This window comes from Linepithema humile, chromosome 2 (genome assembly GCF_040581485.1).
Source record: "Linepithema humile isolate Giens D197 chromosome 2, Lhum_UNIL_v1.0, whole genome shotgun sequence".
In the NCBI taxonomy this organism is placed as follows: Eukaryota; Metazoa; Arthropoda; class Insecta; order Hymenoptera; family Formicidae; genus Linepithema; species Linepithema humile.
Genome location: NC_090129.1, coordinates 31652794 through 31672517, shown reverse-complemented (window position 1 = coordinate 31672517; position 19724 = coordinate 31652794). Strand labels below are relative to the sequence as shown.

The window sequence follows — 19724 nt, the reverse complement described above, 5'->3', positions numbered from 1 at the left end:
GGCGCGAGAAATTTGAGGCGCAGAAATGTTTGCACGCCTAGCGACACGTGTCGTTCCCAACACTCAGTCCTTCGCAGTTTCAGTGTTTCCGACTCTTGGAAAAATCCCAGCAACCGCTCCACACGAGAGCCCGCGCGAGAAATACGACAATGATTGCACTTGCGCGCGCTTGATACGATTATCGCGTATGAAAATGTAGAAAAGCCATTTAAGAGAGAAAAAATATCACGTAAAAGAAAATTATCTAAAGCAAAGTCGCGTGTAAAAAGTGAGCGCAATTTCCTTAAAATTATTTTGGTTTAATTATTTCTGCGAAAGATTGTGCACGCTGAAGATAGCGTTGCTGTAGAAAGCTGCAACTTCATAGGGGAAACTTTGGGAGAAGTTGCGGAAGAAACCTAAATCATCAATATTTGTCTTTACCCCAAGTATCGTACCTGACTTGTGTTCTTTCGCTACCGAGGTGATCTGTGTACATTGCTTGTGCACATACGGGTGCACGATGTGAGAGTTGATTCACTCTTCGATATTTATTCATTCGAGTTAACACGCAGCGTGCGCTGCGTATAAAAAAAAAGTCTTCTGATAGTTTTTTTCCCCGAGAATGATTGGACTAAAACGTTTTATTGGCCGCTCGATAACGCGAATTAAAAGCGTTAGGCCGCGCTGTTAAAATAACACAACCCTTCGCGTGACACCGCGGCGACAGGAACGGTAGGTCAGCGGAAAAAAAGAGTATAATAGTTTCGCCGAGCGGCGCTTTTTACGCACAACGACATATCCTGCGCGGGGAGGAAACGCCAACGCGCTCGGCGTAATTGAGCGTAGTGAGGCCGATTAAATTTTACGCGTTCGTGTGTGCGCGATCACACTCTTCTCATGGTCGTACACGCACGGAGTTCACTTTACATACGCGTGTCACGAATCAACCGGATGGTAATGCGACTATAATGCTCGTAACGACGCGGGTAGAAGAGCTATCGATGCGATTAAATTTGCAGCGCGATCATCTCGACTGGGGATTCTACCTCGAACACGCGAATGCGAAATATCACAACGAAACATCTGTCATATTGATCTGATATTGTCAAAATACTGGCATTATCACTATGAAAGTCAAAGTTCACATAATGTTTACAAAACCGCTCTTTCGAGGGACAACCGTTTCTAAATCACTTTCAATTTCCTTGTCATATTTTTTTAATCCTTCAAATCCCAATATCCTGGATTCAAAAGATTAATATAATTTTCATGACAATTAAAATAAGACATACATTTCTTTACGAAAATACTTGAAAGCATAGACATATTTATTCTTATAAATCATTATTCTTGTCGTCGAAGCTTCGTGAAATATGTAAATAGGCTCATTTATTCCGACGATCGTTATCGCTAATATGTGATCGTGCATATTTCAATATTCGCGAGCGTGTTTCGCGTCTCCGCTTTTCAAACAAACTTCAGATCCATTTCCTTTTGAAGCTGTATTGAAAACACATCCTTCTTATAAAGCAGTGATGCAATGCTGCCGGCATTGAAACGCGTCGCGAGAGAGCACAGAGCGATGCTCCTGCGTGCGTAATCGCATGAACGCACACGGAAACGAAGGAGCGCGGAGAAGACGCTGCTCAAAGCTCGTAATTGAAAACTCGCGTAACTCTCAACAATACAAGATATACATTGCGTGCATATGTATTATACACGTCGTTGCAGCGAAGCGGCAACATTGCGCACCGTGTTGATCTCGCTCTTTGGCGCATTGTGCATTATTAATACCGTCAATATAAAGCCACTAGTACGGATTATTGGATCTGCGTGACGGGGCTGCTGGGGAAAGCAGCCGTGGCATCGGTTTATTTTCTTACGAGAGGCTGCGCGCTGCGATATTCATACACGAGAGCGTACGTAATGTCCTCACGGCAACGCGACGGCCTTTTTAATTCCGCTGTCTTATTCTGTAGAACTGATGCGCACCATCATTGTTTTTGCGGTACTTAGCAACTAATTAATAAAGCCTTCTGTTCGAAATTACCGCGTGCGCGCCAAAGAAGAACGCGCTGCAGTAGCCCGATTTTAATGGGCTGAAAGCATGCCAGGACAGAAATCCGTCAAAGACGCTTTGCCGCGACAAAAGACTACTTCCATAATGCAATGAAAATCCCCGGTAAAATTACGGGCGCAAAAAACGAGCTTAGGAAGTTAATTCGAAGTCAGGAAATTTGAACTTCAAGCTTCAAAGTCGAAGCGGAACGATGAGAAATCTAGCAATAAAAAAATATATTAAATTCAAAAAGTTTCAACAAGTGTATATTATCTTTTTCACGCGTCACTCATTCGACAATTAAATCATATTATTCTTTCGCTAAAATTAATGTCCACATTGTTCGTCATTTTACGATTTGGAAATAAACGTAATTCAGTCTATTATATATTATGTTATAAGTTCTGTTATTATTTAAAAGTTTTATATTCTTTTCGCTTAATAAGCTTTGATTAATTCAGTAATGTTACCTTCTCCAGTTCAGCTACGCACACGTTAGCTCGGTCAAAGAGTTACATCGCGGTCGTTATGCTTGCATATGCATATTGCGTATACCTATGGCTCCATACATATAATAACAGGTGCATTTCAGTATACATAAATATAGACCGAACGATGCGCACATGACAGTGCGGAGCACGTATCCTTCGGGAGTTGCTTACACTAGCGATATATCCTCCCCTTTATTCTTGCTCTCTCCTTCATTTCCCAGCGTCGGTATCCTCTTTACATAGCATACAATGTGCAATCGCGTGCGTTAGTATTAAAGTCACAAATGTGTCGTTTTTGTTTAAATTTACATTCTTGTTATATTTTCAGATTTATGACTGAAAAAAAGAGCTGAGTATTTTTTATCAATTTCTAGTCTATAATGTTTGCAAAAAGCTATGACCCAATAAAATGAATAATTCCCCAAAAAAATTATTTACTATGTAGGATAAAAATATCGTACTGTGAGGAAAAATAAAAATAACTTTTTGATTCTTTAAATGTCTCTTAACTTTTTGTATTACTCTTATATGATGTACCAGAAATGCTGCAATTTTAATATTAACATTTAATATTACGCATTTACAAGGATATTTTGCAATATTTTTCATGAACTTCTTTATTAGCATATAAGCCAACTGTACAAACAAAAAAAGCTTTTTAAATTTTATAGCGAAATTTGATCACTGAATATAAATATATTGAATAGACGACAAAAATAAATTTTTCATTATTCAAATATAATATTTATTAGAAAATAAAAATAATATGGAAGCTTTTTATATATTTGTCTCGTATAACACAAAAAGCATTGTATAAAATGTTAGTGAAATAAATTCAAATAATTCAATAAAATATTTAAACTAAACGAAGCTTATAAACAAGCTAAATAAACTTTGATAAAACTTTGATAAAACCATGTTTTTGCTTTCCATATTCACATGCTCCTTTGCTAACAAATCTGCATCTGTTACGAAACATGTTATACAACAGAGAGTTAAGACTCTGCAACTTTTGTTGTTAAGGTGGAATCTTAAGTGATGAAGACAACAACAATGTAAACTCCGTGGTTGAGCAACTAATGCAATTTCGTGTTCATTTCAGCCACATGTTGCAATGCATGGCGATCGCAATTCGCTTGCCATGGTTGCTCTAACGCGTCTTGAACTATAAAATATACGCGAAAGATGTAATGAGACAAAGTATAAATCTTACATTGAATACACCTTCTTTGAACCAAATTAAAGTGTTTTTTTAAACGAATATTTCTTATAAGTATTTCTTAACATATAGTATATCTTTTGTATTTTTAACTCTTCTTCTGTCGTGAGAAGAGTTTCTCTTGACTCGTTTCCGCGCAAGTTTAATATAACGTTACAACATGTAAAAGTCTGATTTGTCGATTTCGAACATAGTTGCTGCAGAAGAGAAAGAGAAATTCTTTCGCCATTCGGAAATCTCGTGAAACAAAGTGAAAAATTCGAGATTTTATTAAGAAATCGAATTTCTCGAAGTACAATATCGCATCAGGTATCGCTACACTTGCTGGAAATATTGTTCCGTGAGTTGGCGAAGGCACGATTCATATCTCGTTGCAAGCTTCAATTGCACATTCGTCCATTTTCCGTTAACGCAGTTTCGAATACGACACGACAAACGGAGAAAACGGTCGACAAATGGCATTAATAAACTGACCGGAATAAATCGAGAGTGCGCAACAGACGAGGATATACGTCATAAACGTTATATTCGAGTAGTAAAACCTGCCAGTATATGGATTGATCGCGTTGAATTGTTATAGCCAGCATCCTGTAAAACTCGTAACAGTTACAAAAGTAACGATCAAGTTAGATTTAGGTTATTTGAATAAAACCATTTCGTAGGATTTCTGTCTCGATTTATTTATCGCTCGAATTCGCAGTACTTACTTTATTTAATTTACGTATATATGTATTTAGTTCTCTCAATTATTAATCCATTTTTTGTTTAAAGTATAATTTTATTAATAATAAATATAATTTTTACTAGCAAAAATGTCATAACTGTAATTTAAATGATCAGAGAATAAGAATTACATATAAAAGATCACTCATAGCCTAACACCATAATGTTTAATGAAATAAAATTAACGAAAAGCGATCTGTAAATTTTGCAATATAAATTTTAATCATACACCTGGCAATAATATCGGTTGGAAATATACTGGTTTCGCCAAACTAGCTTCGTTATTATTGCGTGTCGACGAGTTCATTCATCGTAACGAGGATGGAAGATTCAATCGAATAACATTGATTCATGATATGTGTATAAAGTGTCCATCTAGCGCGAATATCAGCATTGTAAATATGTGCCGAATGAAAAATAAGGCTAATTTAACGAAACGTGCCGTCTCGTTATATGCATTAATTATAATCGATCAGGTGTGGAACGTATATTTTAGCATGCATCATCAGACACGCGTATGATATTAAATTTACAGTGCAAAATTTCAAAGAGTGATGAACCAAAACCATTTGCTCACACTCGTGATAATAACACAAATAATTTCTGCATCATCGAATGGGAGTGTAAATGTTATTCCGCGCGGGAAATAAATTATTATTCATTTTTAGTATTGGGATTATTTTTATAATCCCAATACTATCACACAGCAATTATTTTCTGATCTAAGTTTTTCTAAAAAATTTTACAAGAGCGACGATAATATCCCTGGAGCATTTGTATCAAATTTGATCTTGCAAGTATTGCATCTCATTGCTGAGAATTGTGTGCTTTGCACTGCATTCATCTTCACTGTAACTTATACGGTGTTTCTCTTTTTTTTACGTCTGTGCGCAAGACCGTCGACCTGCGTTCTTTAATTCGTTTCTAGTTCACGAAGGTAACTTAATACACGTCCTCCCGCCGGCCCTCGCCATTACGTCCATTTATTTCGCTCTTTCACAGCGCTGCTCGTCGTGGGCCGCAACGGCCGCGCGAATTAGCATCCCGAAAACCCTTGTGTGTACGAGTGCTAATTTTTCGCGCTCACTCGTTTTCACAGTGTTTTACCGACTCGGACGCGTATTTTACATCGCGCTGACATAGAAACGTCTGTAACGCTTAAAAACCGAAAAGCTTTCGCGTTAAATATTTTAACTTCGCACATCTTAAAAAGGGAGTGATCTAAAATCTTATATCCAATAATACTGGTATCTACATACTTTTAAGGAATAAATATTTCGCGCTACTAACGTATTTCGGGTGATTCAGTTTGGATTCAGCGAAATATTAGTCGGTGCCAGTGCACACATAGATTTAATGGCGCCAATCGCTTTTAATAAAACTCGATTTGTACGCTGCAAAAAAAAAATGGGAGCACGCGCCATTTAAACACGAGTGCAGCGATGACTGCACGCTTGAACGCCGAATATGAATTCTCAACACGTTCATCGAGAGTAGTCCCGATCTGAACCAGGTCGCAATCAATCATTTACGTTCGGCTCCGCGCATCACTCATGCTTTACTCACTGTAATTCGTAAAAAACCTGACGTCTCTCCGTTATCACTGCTTCTAAGATAGCAGTGACGTATTAAAACAAACGAGCGCGATAACTAAATAAGTTCTCAGAAAAAAAAATTTTCCCTTACAAACGTAGTGAAACAAAAAAATTCGTAAAAGAAGCGAATGATTTGGAAATAAAAATATATCAAAATACTGATACTAATATTTCCGAAGAAAGCTTTTAATATAAACATAAAATATCTTAATGCCTCAGCCGTCATTGCCTACAGCGACGTTACGCCGGTTATCTGTTGTATGAATACGTAACTTTTAGTATCGCCATACTTATAGAGATGCCCAGGCTTGATGTCATTACGCCTATCGGCGTAATTCCGCGCCGAACGGCGACGTAACCGTCGCTGCAGGCAGCAAAGGAGAAAAACTCTCTTCATAAAAGTCTCATGGCGGTGATAGGGAGCCGTAGTAATGCGGCCTGCACGCGAAAGTAGGAGCCGGCCGGAGGAGCAGTCACCGGCAGAATGCAATTTGTATTAATTTCAACGGAATTAGGAGTTACGCCTTGGGCCGCAATTAAAATTTGCATAAACAAATTCTGCTCGTCGGTTTAAGCTCGGGAAGGATAGGAGGGGGGGGGGGGGAGAAAGGCAGGCGTTTCTCTACTTTTCTCTCTCGCATGCCCCTCCGACTCATCCCTCGCTTTTGGCCGGGCGCATTTCCGCTCTGTCCATCATTTCACTTCCGCTACCGTATCGCGGATGTACAGTATACTTCGTCCGGTGGAAAACTTTCGTATTACTCAATTGTCGTTTAACTGCCGGTCGTATTTTGCTCAATTTTCACGGCGCGTGCGAAATTCTAAGTCTCACCTCACATATATCGCTTGCAGCGGTGTATTTCTATTTACCGCTACTCCATGGATTACAATGATTTACGAAGCCTATTTTCTTGAGCCCGAACGAAATAAACGCATGAATCACTTAGTTCGAAAATATTGATCAAAATTGTTGCGCGTTAAGTCTTGAGATTTCGTTGCGTGAGAAAATGTATTTACATTGTTTCCGATATTTTCCTCCAATTTTATTTAAATCGAAAGCTATTGCAATAAGTATCTAAAGAATAACGTAGCAGAGTTTAAATTTTATCAGATTGTGCGCAAGTAATTGCTCAATTTATGATTACAAATTTCGTCTAATTTATAGATTTAGTTTTTTGTTTATAATTAATATTTTTTCTTCCATCTCTTTATTGCTTTTTTGTGTAAATTTTTTGCTACTTAGTTTTTCTCTCTTTTCTTTGCTACACACGACTGTTCTTCGCTGTCTCTCATTTGTCGTACTCTTCCATCTTCTCTAATTCATCTATTAAACCTCCAATATTTTTTGTTTCTCAAACCCTTTCATTCTCCAATTTAGCCCGTTTTAAAATGCACTCTTTCGCTTCTTCAATTCCGCGGTTCCCCCCCTCTTTCTTTCTGTCTGTCACTCTACTCTAACAACGCAATCATTTTATGTCTGTTAATATGATGACAAAAAGAATGTCGGGCGCAAAGGGCTTGTCCGCGCCGTCAAAGAGTTTTCGTGCCGGTTGAGAGGAGGAATTACGCCTGTACATTAGCTTTGACGAGTTCAAGTCGCGAGAGCACGGGGAGAACGGGGCCGGGTGTGGCCACCGGGTGCTCGAGGCAAGAAGAGACGCGACTGAAAAGAAGAGGGTGGTGCGAGATAGGGGTGCGCGGAACTGGAGGGGAGGGCGCCAAGATAAAAGACGCGTTTTATAACAAGCAGCACTTAAGGGAACTCGACGTCCTTACGGCCGCGGCGTCCAGTACGTTCTTTTCTTTCCTTTCCCTCTCTTTTTTTTAATTAAGTGCAGAAATATTCCACATTAAAGAATTAAGCAGGCGCCGCCGAGATTTTCTTCTCCGCCGAGACTCCTGCCGCCGGCAATGAGACAAAAGATGTGCGCACCTTTCTTCTTTGGTCGGGAATCCCGTTTCCTCGTGGAAACGGTGCGAAATCTTCCGCGGTAAAACTAGGGAAAGGGATTTTCGCGAGAACTTATATAATTTTACTTCATCGCGTTAAACTGCTACGTATGACAGAATTTTAGATCAAATTTCAATGCCAAGTATAAAAGTAAAAATGTTATAGCACAAAAATAAAATGTTCTTTAAAATGAACTGAATTCGCCATCTATTACATATTTATGTAAAAAAAAAAAAAAACTTAAAAATACTTTGCTTAAAGTTTTGAATAAATGTCATAAATTATAAAGCACATAAATTACAAATCAAAGAAATTATCAATTCGTATTTAAATCTCTTTGTTTAATGTACATGCATTCTGTGTAAACATAGCGAGCTTATTCAACGATAAATCCAAGTCAATGGCATCTCTGACTCTGCATCTTTTTAATAACGCGGAAGTCGTGCTTCTTCCTAAAAGGCGCAATTTGCCAACTTTCATTGTCCAGCGAAATGCAGAAGTTTATGGATACATTTATGTCGTTCCTATCACAGCGATTAAGGCCATAATCCGATAAAATTCGCCCGTCGGGTCGATGGAGGCTAGGCGAGGATGCCCCAGTTTCCGAACCAACGAGCATCTGATAATGAGTTTAGTCCCGTCGTAGAAGCGTCGTGTAAAAGGGTTCAAACGACTCGAAGACCCCGACGCTTCCGTCAGCGAAACACCAACCGATCACAAGAGTATGTTACGACGATAGGCTTACATTGCCGCAACTAGCAGAAATTCCTCTTGCGAAAATACGTTTTCTCGTAAAAGCGGAAAGTAGATATGTTTTTTTTATTAAAAGCACGAAGCTTTTCATTAAGGTAATACCATGAAATGAGCTTAGATTGCAGAAGTAGAAGTAACCTTGTGGCGAAAATGTATTTTAGATTAACTTAATGTTTCAGAAATAATTAACAAATAATGAACGTGTCTGTAAATTCTACGTTTGTAAATGAAAAATTCAAGTTTCATTTTTACATAAACTACATTTTTAATGTAGAAAGATATTTTCGCAGATGCAATTTAATTATTCTTACTTAATTAAATAAAATATTATTATTAACAAACGCGCGCGTGTGATATGCAAATATAAATTAAAACAATGTATCCAAGTAACATCATCTATTGCACGAAAAGTTAATTATCAAATGTAACACGATTTTACATTTATCACAATGATATACAAAGTAAAACTTGGTGCGTAATTCCTGGCATCACCGAGTGGGTCCTTCAGACAATTCAGAAATGTGTTTGCATTTGCGCTGAGTCAACTTTGTAAAATTTTACGTAACACATGACGCGACAGATATGCCTGTAACGCCCGTTGTGCATTTACTTTATCCCGTAGGATCCCCGCGGCGTAGCAGTCACTTTTGAAGCGGAATCTTTAGGAAAGTGTGTCGGATAGCTTTTTCCTACGCTCGCAGACAAGAGAGTTCCATTTCCTGTGTTTATCTCTCTTTCTTACCCTCCCGAGCGCGCGCTAGAATGTCTTTACATATGTAATCTTATGCTGCGTTACTGTTTTCATTCTCTCTTACAGAACCTGCCAACCTGTCTGCGGAAAAACAAGCAAAGAATTTCAATTCTAAGGTAAAAGCCCGACTAATTCTACAGCAGAATTGTTATGTGAGAAATATTATGTCTGTGAAACATGCATATATGCTTTGTAATCATATAAATTTTTTTAACGATATTTCAAGCTTTTGCTCTATATGTTCTAGTAATAAAAATTTGTCGTAAAAATGTAACTCCCTTTATGTTATTTTTAAAATCTCAATTTTTTTAAAAGCTAGATATTTCAAAATGCATATATAAAATAGAGTGTATACATCATGCTTTTTATTTTCTAATATTCATAAAAATTGTATATATTAATGTGTACACTAATGCATTTCTAGTCGTTTCTATAAATGCTTTTTTATGTAATGTTTTCTATTAATATCTTAACACTCAAGAAATATTATTCTTCATTTCAATCATCTCAAAGCTTTTAATTGATTTTTGCATTTATCATCATAGCATGATTTAGCATTTTATACATAATAACAAGTCTGTCATATCTAAAAATAACAGTTTCTCGAACTTTGATCGAGTCGAACTCTCTCGATTACATATCAATTAATTGTCTAACTTGATAAAACGTAAGATAAGCAGTATTTATATACGTATATATAAGTTAAAAGATACGCGTGTATAAACACATATACTTATAAAATATTTATACTTTTCTTTGCAATATAATACGCACGTTTATAATATATTAAAATTATTTATTTTAAATTAAAAAAGCATTAAGCAATTTAAACAACAAATTAAATCTTTTATTTAAGCTTTAAAGAAGATTACGCGTGATAACGTGCATCAGTATTTTTTGCACCTTGATCATATTACTTCATTCTATAATGACTGTCGTCACAAACATCTGATGCAATCACTCAGTTCTGTGCGAATCTTCGTGCTGTTAATATATCCTATCTCGCGTGATAAGTTATTCTATTTTGAAAACGGCATTGCGTTAAAAAACAGTGATACAAATTTTAAATACAATTTGAATAACATGGAAGCTCAAACAAATAAACAGGATAATTTAAATCAATATGAATACGTAACATTATTGAAAAATAACTTTGATCGAAGCTTATTCCCAAACGATTTCGATATGTGGACAATGAGTGAACAATATAATTGGATAAACAATAATCTCTCTAAATTTTTTCCGAATGTGCCAAAATCCTTGCTGGAATTCGTTCCTGCTTTGTTTTATCAAATAGACTATAGTCGATGGCCAGAGACGCCCGAATGGTTGGATGTGGATAAGTATCGCAGAGGACAAAAATTTGTGCAAAATTATATATTCACAATAATGATAACTACTGTAATCTCCCTCTTACATGCGTATACTTTCGAGAATGGTCTGAAGCCAATTATCCTAGGTGGTCAATCTCATACACCCTATTTATCATACAAGAGGTAGGTACATTTTTATGATAGTATTGTTTCTTTTTGTGAAAAAAATTGCGTTTTTTAACTTCAAAGGTTACAATCGACTGGGCGTCGAATAATGAGTTGGTACTTCGGACAACCTTGGGTCGAAGAGACGCCCGCCTACAAAGATATGCAATTCACGCGTAAAATGCACAAGATAATACGAGAAAAATTGTCCCAAATCAGCAAGGATAAAATTGACGCTGCCTGTACATTCGCAAATCCATGGTGCCCGGATCGCGAATTGCTTTTGAAAGACTTGGCCGCGGCGTGTCCATTCGAAAAAGTCGGACAACGTCCTTATAAACTTTTCGCTGAATTGTCATATGAGCAGAAATACTTAAACGACTTTGAACTGGCGATGACACAGTGTTCTTTTATAGGCTTAATTGTACTTTATCCGAGAGAATTTGGAGCGCATAATGCGACCGACGAGGACTTAGAGGCTTTCTGTCATTTGTGGAGATGCTACGGATATTTTCTTGGGATATCAGATGAGTACGCCGCAAACACTTGTCTTGTTGGATTTCATGCAAACTGAATATATGTAATATGACATTCAACAAGATTATAGCATTAATGACGACGCTTTTTGCCAGGTGTAATTTTTGCCGTGGCAGTCTTGATGAAATAAAGCAGCGCTTACGAGATTTTTATCAATATTGGGTGCTACCTAATTTCAAGGAAATCACACCGGAATGGGAACACGTAACGAGATGCATTATCGAAACATTTAATTATAATTATAACGTGCGTGTGTTACCTTACAAGACTGCGATGTTACTTGCTACAGAGTCACTTGGCGTAAATATGCCACACCTATACGCGTCTCTTTGTTATTCGGAGTGGATTGCTTATTACTGTTGGAGGTAAGTAATAAATATTAGAATAACAATTTCATTAACAACTAATTATCAAAAATCTATAGCTTAATAATAGAACAACTAGTATCGCTTTCCAGTAAAAGTAAAATACGATGCATAATGATTATATGATGCATAATGTGTTATATTTATAAAACAGTTAGGAAATGTTTCGAAAAAATTATACTTGTACTTTATTTTTAACTCTCTCATGAAATTAAGTCTCTCATGTGACAAATTGTAAGCTTAATTAAAGCTTGTTATGTCGCATATCTTGCTTTGACTGATAAATGATGTTAATTTATTCTTATATATATAAAAAATCTCTATAAAGTCACATAAATATGTATTTGTGGATATTATTTTTCAGATTTTTTCTTCGTTATGTTTTGGCATTGAACAGCGTGAGATCATTTTTTCTTAGTGTACTACTAAAATCATCTATGAACAGTAAAGAAAGTCCGGAAAAGCTAGCAGAACTTCACGAACGGTCCAAGCAACAAGTACCAGATTTTTCCATCACATATTAATAAATAAAATAACAGAAGTGTGTTGCATTGATGAACTAAGTTGCGTTGAAACATGTATGTATATGTATAAAAATAAAAAAATAAAAAAAAATGTTTTTTAAATATTTTTCTTACGTTGAGAAACAATTCCGACGTACAATGTACTTCGCCCGGTGGAAAACTTTCGTATTACTCAATTGTCGTTTAATTGCTGATTGTAATTTGCTCAATTTCCAATTTATGTGTGCAGAATTCTAAGTCACCTTACATGTATTGCTTACAGTGGTGTATTTTTATTTACCGCTACTCTATGGATTATAAAATGATTCACGAAGCCTATTTTCTTGAGCAGAATCGAAATAAATATATGAATTATTTAGTTCGAGAAAATTGATAAAAATTGTGCGTAATCGATAAGTATATATATAAAAGTTAAAACATATTACGCGCGAATATACACATATGTACATATAAAATATTTATAGTATACTTTTATTTGTAATATAATACGCATGTTTATAATATATTAAAATACTTTATTTTAAATTAAAAAAGCATTGGGCAATTTAATCAACAAATTATTCAAATCTTTTATTTAAGCTTTAACACGTTCCGTGCCCCGTATAGCACCAATCGTCCACGCTGAACTTTCTATTCAGGCCGTTTCTAATATTTTATATAAATAAATACATTGTCATAAAACATTTCACAGCTTATTTCTTTTGTTCTAAACTATTTTGATAACATAATACATCATTCTTTATTTCAATAAATTTTAATTAAATTAAAATAAATTAAATAAATTTATTATAATATATACGTTCTGAGCTCAAATAATAAATGCTCCAACGTGAGCCACGAAAAAACAGACTCAGCGCAGAGTGAGTTAATAAAAATCACGCATCAACAACGTGCGGCCTTAACTGCACCTTATTACTCCAGTCTATTACATAATAAGACTTTATCTACAACACCGTCTTGTACAGTCGCTCAGTTCTATGTGATTTCTCGTGCTGTTAATGTCGTGTCTTGCGTGATACGTTATTCCAGTGTGATTTCAAACGACATTACGTTAAAAAACGGTGACAACAATTTTAAATGCAATTTGAATAACAATATGGAAGCTCAAACAAATAAACAGGATAATTCAAACCAATATGAATACGTAACATTATTAAAAAATAACTGTGACCAAAGCTTATTCCCAAACGACTTCGATATGTGGACAGTGAGTGAACAATATAATTGGATTAACAATAATCTTTCTAAATTTTTTCCGAATGTGCCAAAGTCCTTGTTGGGATTTGTTCCGGCTATGTTTTGTCGAGGAGACTATAGTCGATGGCCAGAGATACCCGAATGGTTGGATGTGGATAAGTATCGCAGAGGACAAAAATTTGTGCATGATTATACATATGCAATAGTAACAAGTATTCTATTCTCGATCTTACATGCGTATTCTTTCGAGAATGGTTTGAATCCAATTATTTTAGGTGGCCAATCTCATACGCCTTATTTATCATACAAGAGGTATATTTTTATGATATTCTTGTTTGTTTTTTACAAAAAAAAAAATTTCTAATTGCGTTAACTTCAAAGGTATCAATCGACTGTGCGTCGAATGACGAATTGGTACACCGGAGAGCCTTGGGTCGAAGACACGCCCGCCCACAAGGATATGCAATTCACGCGTAAATTGCACAAGATGATACGAGCAAAATTGTCTCAGATTAGCAAGGATAAAATTGACGCTGCGTGTATATTTGCAAATCCATGGTGTCCGGATCGCGAATCGCTTCTGAAAGACTTCGCCGCGGCGTGTCCATTCGAAAAAGTCGGACAACGTCCTTATAAATTTTTTACCGAATTGCTTGAACAGAAACATTTAAACGATTTAAATGATTTTGAACTGATAATGGGACAGTGTTCCTTTATTGGCTTAATTGTACTTTATCCGAAAGAATTTGGAGTGCATAATGCGACTGACGAGGATTTAGAGGCTTTCTGTCATATGTGGAGATGCTACGGATATTATCTTGGGATAGCAGATGAGTACGTATTACCGCATGTTTTGGATATTATGCAAACTGAATATATATAATCTGTTATTCTACGAGATTACATCATTAATGACGACTCATTTTGCCAGACATAATTTTTGCCGTGGCAGTCTTGGTGAAATAAAGCAGCGCATACGAGATATTTATCAATATTGGGTGCTACCTAATTTCAAGGAAATCACACCGGAATGGGAACACGTAACGAGATGCATTGTCGAAACATTTAATTATAATTATAACGTGCGTGTGTTACCTTACAAAATTGTGGTGTTACTTGCTACAGAGCCACTTGGCATAAATATGTCACATCTATACGCGTCCCTTTGTTATTCGGAGTGGATTGTTTATTACTGTTGGAAGTAAGTAATAAATATTAGAATAACAATTTCATTATCAACTAATTATCGAAAATCTATAGCTTAATAATAGAACAATTAGTATCGCTTTCCAGTAAAAGTAAAATACGATGCATAATGTGTTATGTTTATAAAACAGTTAGAAATTGTTTCGAAAAAATCAAATGCTTGTACTTTATTTTTAACTATCTCATAAAATTAACTCTGTCATGTGACAAATTGTATTAATTAAAGCTTGTTATGCAGCATATCTTGCTTTGACTGATAAATGATCTTAATTTATTCCTATAAAGAATGTCTATAAAACCACGTAAATATGTATTTGGATATTATTTTTCAGATTTCTTCTTCGTTATGCTATGATGTTAAAGATCGTGAGATCATTTCTTAATGGAGTATTACAAAAATCTTTATACAAAGAAGAAAGTCCGGAAAGGCACGCAGAATTTTACGAACGATCGAAGAAACAAGTACCAGATTTTTCCATCACATTTTAATAAATAGAATAACAGATATGTATGCATTGATGGACCAAATTGCATTGAAACCCAAGGCATGAATGTATATGTATAAAAAATAACATTTTTACAATATTTTTCTTACGTTGGAAAACAAAGAAACTGTATCAAAAAATAATATTTTTGTAACATCTTACTATAAAATAGCTGCGTAATATTTTTATAATTATTACGTAGTAAAAATCAATTCTAAAAATATGTTACTATTGATCCGACTTTACACATAATTAGTTCAAAACTCAAAATAAAATTGTAAAATATTGCCACATTGTTATCTTGCTATAGTTAGCATGGATGAGACAACAAGAGATATATTGCCGATCAAAATTGTGTACAATGTCTACTAATGCCCAATAATGGCCAGTAATAGCCAAACAATGTCTGGGTCGATACTATACAATGCTCTCAACGGTTTAATTTTGCTTCTGACCAGGCTGAAAAAGCTTAACAAGTGTTTGGAAAAAAAAAAAAACATTTTACACTGCAATACATTTACATGTCAGCGAAAATTGTTGGTAAGAGAAAATAATGCAAAGAGCGAACAATGTGGATTCGAAATTTCCGTGCGAATGAGTCTCTTGAGACGCTACGCAGACGGACGTTATGCAGGGTCTACAACGGAATAGTGGTTGCACGAGCTATTGTATTGAATAGAGAAAGGAGACGCGGTCGACGAAATAAAGAAGAATCGATTTACCGAGTAATACGTCTCCGGAGACTAGACAATCTTACCGCAAACTTCATTATTTGCGCGTTATCTGGTAGACGCCGATAATCGATATTTAACGACGCTGTTTACAGCCTAATGGCATGCCTAATTTGAATGAGTCTCTATCGAGCACGCTTCTTATGGTTGTTTATCGTGAGTTAAAGTATCAATAGCTAAAGCCTCAAACATTATTGAGAAACCTGTTGAACCGAATAAACTTATTAAAAAATTAAAAGTCCACAAAATTTAAAGCAAAAATATATAAAACAACTCTGTGAAAATATTATTTTATATAAATATATGTAAAACATTTATTTAAATATTTTAAACACAAATAAGTATTTTATTAAAATAACGACAGCCGTGTTTTTTGACATTTTCATGAATGAATGGAAATAAAAAATGGGAATAAATTATTATTATCAATTTTTTAATAGCATATTTTTCAGTTAAAACATTTTTTAAATAAAATTTAATATTTGTAAAAAGTGGAGAGAAAAATTTTACTTTGTCGCATTTAATACTGACTTGCAGAAGATTGTAAGCAAAATTTCTGATGACACTTTTCAATATCGGTTCAGCAATAGAGTTAGAATTAATCGTAGAAGTCATCTTTTTAAATAACAAACAATGTTTCGAAAAAACGAAAGTATACTTAGAGCTTTTTAAAACGTATATGATAATCGTAAACGTAATTATAATTTTATAAAGACTAAAAAGGTTATAATAATGATTAAGAAATACAAATTTGTTAGACATTCAATATTCTGTATATTGTTTATTCAATTAAAAATATGCTAAAACAGGTCAATCATCAAGCACCCCGATAAGCGCGAATAACAGTGAAAAAAAGATTTAATTTATTTTTTTTTTACTAAACAACAATATTACAATCGTACATGTTACGTCGAAAAAATAAGCTAATTTTTCTCTACAAATTTTCTGATAAACAGTGAGAAAAAGCGGTAAAAGTTCATTGTAAACGTATTTTCGCACCTCAACGATAATTATGCAGATATTACGCAGTCATGTTTTCACGTCACTATTTCAAACAGTATCTACTCTTATTACACGTGAAATATATTCACGTACATGAGATATGAGGTAAACGCACTTCTTTATCATAGGTTCAACAGGATCGAAATAGAATTTCATACAAGTATAATTAATGATCGTTCCCCCTCGAGCGCACTTGTGTAGCTGCCATGAAAAACATGACGTCAGCATGAAACACATTCGTCCACGATCCGACGAGTCACGCTTTATACAGGGAAATCTCATTGTTGCGAACGTATATGGAGCACTCGTACAATTGCGAGGGCAGTAATATTACAATTTTTATAGTAGAAAGTCCATCTTTGAATTCAACAAATATTATTATTTAATATAACAAAAAATAACGTTAATAAAAAATAGCTTTTTATCTCGCGTTACCAATCGAGTGATTTACTCATAAAATGCTGTAAATGACATTTTGAGAAACTACGTATATAAATTTATCTCAATATATTAATGACAAATTTTTAACTGATTGTAAATGATATATAAAATTCCAATATTAAAGATTTTCGGAATTATATTTAAAAGCACGAATCTGTTTGTAGCAATTAGATTATTTAATATAGTTTTGCAATTATTAATTTATGTAAACATAATTTTTTTCATTTTTAATTTCCTCTTAATTCTTTTTTAGATATCTATCTTTCTGGAATCATTATTCGGTAACTCATGAAAGAAAATTATTATTCATTGAGAAGTCGCATGATAAATTACTATTGCACAAAGGCACACGGGTATAACGAGAGCAAGAGAAACTTGATAGTTACAAAGGCAAGAGACGTCGACTCAGTCCTCGATGCAGATATGTTTAAGTTTCCGCGCCGCTGTGTCAAACTCAAATCATTAAGGAAATTCATATCAAAGTTCCTCTACCATTAGTACCAACAATCTCACCGTGTACATAACTTTCTCCTCGGATTGTTAACCGAACTCGCAGCCCCTTGTAATCATACGTATGAGCAGAAATCAGACTGCAGGTTTCTCAGCTTATTATGAAAACGTTTTCGCTGCTCCGAGAAATTGCTGTACGTTCCCGCATAATGAGATTCGCATCTGTCAAAGAAATTGCAGTAGAAATATTTAGAAGTATTTAGTTTGTTAATTTTCGCAATAATAAATATAGGTTAACTTGTTGTTAACTCAACCACGACATTTAATCCTTTTTACGCATAATAAAAGCATCAATATCGTTACTTTCTCGACTAGGAGCTAAAACTTTGTCTCAATTCTCGCGGGTTTTATCTCGCAGTTTGGCCGCCGCCGCCACGACGAGACGTGAAGTGCGGCCACGGTTTCCCGCTGAAGTTCCGTCTTTTGGAACGGATGCGCGGCTGCAACCCGCGGGGGTTAAGTACGACGAAGGTCGGTTCAAAAGAGCAGGAATCGTCGGCTGGGCGCGCTCGGTTACGGTAGCCAAGTTTCTCACTAAATTCATGAAGTTTAGCGGGTACGATTTACCAGGCGTGCCAGGTAAGTCGCCGTGTTGCAGACGCGTTGCGGGGAACCAAAAGCGGTTACTGAGCGCGTGATAAACACTGGTGCGTCCTGATGAAAGGGCTGTGCGAATGGCAAGGATAACTTTACTTTCATTCTCGAGCTTGCACGTCGGCGCACTGTTCCGGAATGTGACTTTAACAAAGCGGAAGAAACAGAGAAATCTTTTTGGTAAAGCTTTCTCATTCATATATAAGAACGTTCCAAAATTTATGGATTTTAGTAATAGATTTTCTGATCAATTTAGAATCAATTTTTTCGAAACATCGATAGTTCTCGAGTTAAAAGCAAGTGAAAAAAAGTTTTACATCAACTAAAAGTCTCAGGAAAATAAATAAATAACAGAGCTAAACTTTAACAAAATGTTAATTTAAATTAATTAATTATGCTAAAAAAAGATTCCTATTTTGAAAGAAATCGTATTAAAAGAATATTCACAAGTTTTTGAAGACACGAATCTACCTATAAATTATCACAAATTTGATATCTTTTTCGAAAGACAATGTAATATTTGCTTTTATTTATTTTTGCTTAATAGAATCAAGGAAACTTTGCGCCAATTAGCTTATCAAAAAATCTTTTTTAAAAAGAATTCCAGATTGTCTGATATCTATAATAGTTATTCTATGCAATATTATATTTTCTATAACTATTATACTTTATCTAAAATATTTAATAAAAGCATAAAAAAAAAGTAGGAGACAAAAATCTAACAATAGGTTAAAAAAAATAAATATAGACCAGAATTTTTAAAAATATTGTATATCGTAAATAAAATAGAAATGAATCAAATGTAAAGTTCAATATTTAAAATGGAATCCATCAATTTGATGGAAAAATTCGAATTCGTATCTCAATAAATTTATAATCTTTTTTTCACAAAAGTTAGGAATTTTTACTTACAACGAATTTGTTCTAACGAAACATATTCGATAGCTTTAAAAATTTGTGTGCTCTATTTAAAGTAACTTTTTTTTATTTTGAGCCAATAAAAACATATTCCTATGGAATTCTGCTCTTTTTATTCCTTTGGAATAAAAAAAAATTATTTTATATTAAAATTTTTGTATACATTAAAAATTTCCACTTTTATCGACGTCTGTTTCAACGAGAATATTCAT

General features: G+C 34.8%; 3 protein-coding genes across 3 annotated transcripts in view; 2 read left to right on the top strand and 1 right to left on the bottom strand.

Moving 5' to 3' along the window:
- The window catches only part of LOC105671730 (neural cell adhesion molecule 1-like), a 205150-nt gene that overhangs the window by 144511 nt on the left and 40915 nt on the right, over nt 1-19724 (bottom strand). The gene's annotated exons all lie outside the window — the stretch shown is intronic.
- LOC105671728 (uncharacterized) lies at nt 10469-12530 on the top strand. The gene is made up of 4 exons (XM_012366141.2): nt 10469-11020; nt 11087-11533; nt 11635-11904; nt 12269-12530. Exons 1-4 carry the CDS (start codon nt 10476-10478, stop codon nt 12426-12428), a joined length of 1422 nt encoding a protein of 473 aa, XP_012221564.2. The 5' UTR covers nt 10469-10475; the 3' UTR covers nt 12429-12530.
- Nucleotides 13380-15537, top strand: LOC105671729 (uncharacterized). Its single transcript, XM_012366142.2, has 4 exons — nt 13380-13937; nt 14007-14459; nt 14557-14826; nt 15164-15537. Exons 1-4 carry the CDS (start codon nt 13525-13527, stop codon nt 15318-15320), a joined length of 1293 nt encoding a protein of 430 aa, XP_012221565.1. The 5' UTR covers nt 13380-13524; the 3' UTR covers nt 15321-15537.